Genomic DNA, 6,000 nt, shown 5'->3' with positions numbered 1-6,000 from the left:
ATTCTATGATTCTATGATCTAACATGTCTTTAGGAAACATAAACCTAAGTCTAGTTCCAAAGCAAGCCTGCACACACCCCCACACACGCCCCCTCCCCGACATGCTGTAAGTACTCACCATGACGCAGCTGCCCAGGCTGAGGTGCTGCAGCTCCGAGCAGAAGTTCAGAATACTGAGCAGGGCTGTTTGCTGCCACAGGGGAACACATCAGAAGGAAATACAGAAAGCGAAACAAAGAGAAGAGGTCAATTAGACATTAAAGGCTGTCACCACATTTCCTGAAATACAGCTCAAAACTCTGTTACAGACACCACAAATGCCACTTAATGAGTCCCTGGGTACTCTACCCATCGATTGGCTTAAAGCAACGGTAATCGTTATGAACCTTTACACAAGTCACTTTGGATGTGGTTTTGCATTGCCCTGAAGATACCTACACACCCATGACCTATCTGCTCATTTCCCAAAGGAAAGCTGCTGAAGAAGTATGGCAAGCTCAAACAACAGGCAAGGCCAGCCCAAAAACAAAGAGGGCTGGCAACATACCAGAACAGCAGCAGAGGCTCTGACATTCGCAGATCGGCTGCAGCCTGATGGAACTGCCAATAGAGCTGCGCAGCATCAGGACTGAGCTGGTGACTTTAATGTCAGAGGAGTCTCTGTGCTGACAAGGATGCTGACAACCATTGAGCACCTGTCACTAGTAACACGCAGACCGAAACAGATATAATGTGTATTTTACAGTCGCGTTCCTGCCATTTAATGTGGCCATTCTCTTCAGAAAGTACTGCACGTTGCTCAGCCTGAAATTGGACTGGAACATCAGATGCATCTTACAAAATGTAAAGTACACAGCTGTTCTGTTCCACAACAAGGGAAACTTCACGGGTGTTTACTTGTGTTTCTAAGATACAGAAAAGACTCTTCTGCATTGTCTGTAGTCATATCTTGTTTTGTAGTTGGAAATACACACAGTGCAAAAAAGAAGGAAGACTGAGGTTCACATCACAAATAACTGTGCATCATACTTAAAACATTCACCACTTCGTTAGAACTTTGTAATCTCTACGAGCTTGAAAATGGGAATAAGTTTCACAGCGTATTAACAACAGAAGTCAGTGGATATCTACAGTATATACAACAGTTTCTAATGAAAAAAACCTCCAGCAACATATAAGGGACAAAATGGTCTACTGCTCTTAAGTGGAATTCCTACAAGTACACTCATCAACAATATTTGTATGCATGGGCAGTATAGTTTATATATATATATATATATTTAAATATACATTTTAAAAATATCAATTTACTTGTTTTCAGAAAGTTTATGGTAAAATGCTTTATTTCATTTCCTCAGTTTGTTATAGTCTAATGAAACTTGGCAGGAACATGACCCTTTGTCATACCACCGTGAAGAAACATCTGATCCCTCACACTGAAAGGCTGGCAGACACAGAACAGGGACATAGGATGGTGTATTTATGGAGACCATTTCAGACATCTAATTTAGGTGTCTCCAGGGAGCAATTAGAAACTCCCAGCACTTGACTTGTATGGAACCTCAGCTTCCAACCTGGCCTTCTAAGATTTGATTTTTCACAGGCAGCCTAAAAGTAAATGCTGTGAGTAAGCTTTCCTCACATATATCTTGGCAGAGGTCTTACAAAGCCACTGTCCTCTTGCTTGCTTTAGTTTCATTCAGGTTTTTAAAGAAAAAGGTAGCTAGGGAATTAAATACAAGAGCATTAAAAAGTAATTATTAAAGAGGTAACACTTAAGAACACATTAAAGCTAGTAAATGTGTAAACATGCAATACATTTTAAATAACATACTTATTAAGCAAATGCTTCATTAAACCTGAATAAACGAGTAACTCCAAGAGAATGAGACATAGTCTTCATTATTTAACTCAATGAAAGCTATAAGCTTTAGAACCTACTCAGCTGCACAAAATAAAAGCAAAATCTCCAGACCCCTCTCTACAAAACTTAAATATCAGCGCTAAATAAATCAGTCTCTGACTGCACACACAGTTCTAAAACAGGGTTTCTGGAGGTATTTAGGTGGCTCCACAGGAAAGCTGAATACCCTGACACATTCCACCACAGTTTTTAGTAATGGTTTCCAGACTGGAATTTAAACACTGGCCTGAAAGGATGGGAAGCAGCAATCTCTTTTCTTAATTGATACAAACCATGCTGAAGTGAACAGTCATTCAGAACAGCTTGTAGGACATGAGATCAATTCCATGCTACTTCTTCAAAGATGGATGAAATAGGTAGGAAGACTAATATTCATAGTTATCTTGATTAGATAACTGAGCTGCTTTTGTTGACTTGAACAGGAATTTAACGCATCTCTCAGAATACCTTTTTTAGGCCCTCTCTAATTTGAGACAATCATTCTTGTATTGATGTGCACTGAGTCCACATTTTCAGAGGTTTTTTCACAACCTATAAAACCTAAACTATTGTTTTAAACAACTATTTTAAAAAAACCCTAATCAATTTTTAAAAAGCACTAGGAATGCAGGTAATAGAAGGGAGCTTGGGGGAACGCCATGTCATACCACCACAAATCATGCCAAGTCAAGCCCAAGAGTAAACAACTACTTACTCAACATGAATTATAGCAGCTATATTAATTCCTCTTCTGGGGTCCATATATGCCCACACACAACAAATCAGATTTCTTTCAGGAGCAGTGTCTGTTCTTCTGTAACTGAGGTAGGGTTTGCATGTGTCAAGAAGGAAGAAAAAGCCCTTTGTGTGTGCCTAGTTGTGTCTCAGTCAATTGAGAATCCAGGTGGCAAAGGACATGAAAATAGCAGGAGAGAATGGCAGCTCACAGAATCCATATGTACTACATACAGAAGGACTATCATTGTAATAACCTGTCTGTTTCAAGCCATCTGTCTGTACAATTCATCTCTCTGACTTGTATTACAAGATGAGCGAGAACACTCCTATTTAAGCAAAGGAGAATAGCAAGGCAATCACCAGACCCTGAAGCTGTAACACAGGCCAAACTTCAGATGTTAATGTGCTTTACAAGAGGAGCTAAGCCACCACATAAATTCCAGATCAGCAAGCTTTAACCTAGAGAGAGTCTAGTTTCACCTTCTCAGCCAAGCAGAGACACTCAAATCAAAGCCTACCCATGTAATACTATTCTTGAGTCTAGTAGCCAAAACATGTACAGTTTGGAGATTTTTTTGAGTTTTGAGTTTTTTGAGTTTTTCCTGAACCAAAGGAAACTTTTCCTGAACTCCCCTTTACACAGATTGAGAAGAGTGGATGATTTAAGAAAAAAAGCAAAACACCAGAAAACCACCCCCCCCCCCCCCCCCCAAAAAAAAACCCACAACAAAAACCAAAACCAACACCAACAAAAAAAACACAAAACAAAAACAAAAAAACCCCAGCCTAGAAACAAACTTCAGGTAAGAATTACTTTTTCTTTGTGGAGTAATGTATGGCATGGCTTCTGCGGTGTAAATTTCCTCTGCTTTCCAAGCCAAAACAAAAACTACTAAAATAATCAATTTTTATAAGATGGCACAGACAGCATAAAGAGCCTAAAGGGGTGAAATAAAATGTTCTACCCTATCCTCCATTCCAAGGAAATGTGTTTTCAGATGAGGAAAACATAAAGCTGAGACTGGGCAGGAGTTGCTTTAAGAGAGAAGACACTGATAGCAAACTGATCAGAAGGATACTGCTGCTAAACACAACTTTACAGAGCAGGTAACAGAAACATTTTAAGGCAGCGGAGGTAGTCCTAAACCTCAGAAAAGGGAAGTAGACTGCCTGAAGAATCTCTGAAGTCTTTATCAACAGGTCAGACAAACATCTGTCAGAAAGCACATCAAGAGAGCTGATCCTGCCTTGGACAAGAGAAGAGAATAGATTACCACTCAAAATCCTAACCTACTCCACATGAGACAGGTGAGAGGTCTGCCCAAACATGAACATCCTCCAGCCTGTAATACAGGCCAGCCTGGAAGACACGTGCTGTGTACACTTCAACTAAATAGCTGATACTGGACTAACTTGTATCCTACCTCTCTTTGTGAAGACCTCAGACATCACACTGAAGTGTTCTGACTTCAGTGTTTCAAAAGCGTTGCTGGTGTGAGCAGACAATCCATCAGTGGAGAAACCAAACACTGGTGCCAGAGTAACACTCAGGGAAGAGTGAATCTTGCTTTTTTTCAGGATTTTTTGCATTCATGTTCCAGTGGGAAGTGCAAATAATTTCTGATGTTAGTATAAAAAGGAAAGCATCCAACAGATAGCCTGAGCAAAATATTCGTTCAAACAGAAAACCTTTCTGTCTGAGGTAGATTTGGTTCACCTGTGAAAGACACACTTTGAATATCTGATCATTGCAGTTTCATTGTCAAGTAGTCCAAGATTTAAAAAAAAAAAAAAAAAAAAAAAAGTTTTAAAAAATACAGATGCAGTATATGGCTATCATATAATGGCTGCACTATAATAAAAGAAATTAAAATAACTGCACCACAGTTTGCCTCTGGAAGACTAAAGAAAGTTTAAGAAAACAAAACAAAAAACTTTTAGGGTTGGGATAAGGAAGAAACAGTCTGCACCTTTTTACAAATTTTCTTTTTATAGAGAAATCTTAAAAACTACTTTTAAAATTGTGACTTTTTATGTGGGGAACAAAAAAAATCGGGCTGTTTTCTCCCCTTCTTCTCAGAAGAACTGTGTCTGACCTAAGTTGGGAATTCTTCCAGGCCCTCAATGAAACATCTTGAGAGCCTTTATCTTTTACAAGACTTTTATTCTCCTGCAATTTCTTCTTCAAAATTTTCAGTGAAGTGAATTCTGAGAGAAAGTAATCTTAAAGTCTCATTAAAGACTGCCTCCTCCCTCTTCTTTAAATATGGTTTCCCTTGCTTGCTATGTTTTTAATCATAGAGTTACTAATTATCCAGTTAACCACTTTGTCCAAGAAAAAGTTGAATTATGCAAGACTTACATTTTGGTTTTTAACATTAAAAGTCTAAGTTAGGGATTAAAAAAAAAATAATCCTTTAACCTCCATGCCCTCAAATGAATTATATGAGAAGATAACCAAATTTGTATTATTTTTTATAATTTCCAAATGACGACATCATCTCTAGCCCTCCCTGCCCTATTCCCCCAAACTCCGCTGTCTCCACTTATGTTCAAATACTTACAAAACATTAGCTGCAGGCAGATATCAAGATAACACACCTAGATTTGCAAGCTCAACACAGCGAGAATATGGCATTTTTCCACAATATCAAAGAATTAATATAACAACATTCCTAAAGACCACAATTTCTTTTTCATATTCCACTTACTTTCTCAATCATGTTAATCTGCAGATCTATGTTTAAATATACGTTTTGCATTTAAGTTAGAATCAGGGTCTTTAGGACTATATAAACCAATAATACTGGATAACTTATTTAGATAAGCTTATTGCACAAACAATCGCCTTTGCATAAGACAAACAGGAAAAGCATCAAAAGATTTGATCATCTGGCTAGTGAAGAGTTGTGGAAACCTGAATATCTAGTATCCAATCAACAGCTACCACATGCTGTTTGCATACAATCAAATTCACATTTCTCAACACATGTAGCTAAAAGTTGATAAAGCAGTTAAAGCAGTTAGGCAATTACTATAGGACACCAAACAGCCAGTATACATTGGACACTAGGCAGTTGTATTTTGGGAGCCTATCTATCTGACAGAACACCTGACAATATTATTCCATTTAATAACAACTCATAATCTGAGTGAAAATCCAAGTAAGAAAATTCAACCTTGCCTGAACGAGGAGGGGTAAATGTGGTAATAAGGAGGTAACTCTGCAGGGTACTCTAAGTGTTCTGTCTTCCTAATAAAAGTCATAGTCAATGACTTTTGAATGAATTCCTTAGAACTCTTGGAACCTGATAAGCAGACAGAAAGGAGAACTGGAAAACTACAGACTAAGGTCAGGC

At 38.3% G+C, this 6,000-nt stretch overlaps 1 protein-coding gene across 1 annotated transcript in view; it reads right to left on the bottom strand.

Moving 5' to 3' along the window:
* Window positions 1–118: 118 nt before the first annotated feature.
* The window catches only part of LOC104522800 (F-box/LRR-repeat protein 4-like), a gene marked incomplete at both ends in the record, with an annotated part of 33,327 nt that continues 27,445 nt past the window's right edge, over window positions 119–6,000 (bottom strand). Inside the window, one exon of the mRNA XM_010165182.2 lies at window positions 119–190. Coding sequence (XP_010163484.2) covers window positions 119–190 — 72 coding nt within the window. The remainder of the gene's footprint in view (window positions 191–6,000) is intronic.

Source organism: Antrostomus carolinensis, unplaced genomic scaffold (genome assembly GCF_000700745.2).
Source record: "Antrostomus carolinensis isolate BGI_N321 unplaced genomic scaffold, ASM70074v2 scaffold21110, whole genome shotgun sequence".
Lineage (NCBI taxonomy): Eukaryota > Metazoa > Chordata > Aves > Caprimulgiformes > Caprimulgidae > Antrostomus > Antrostomus carolinensis.
This window is presented reverse-complemented; position numbering and strand designations above follow the sequence as displayed.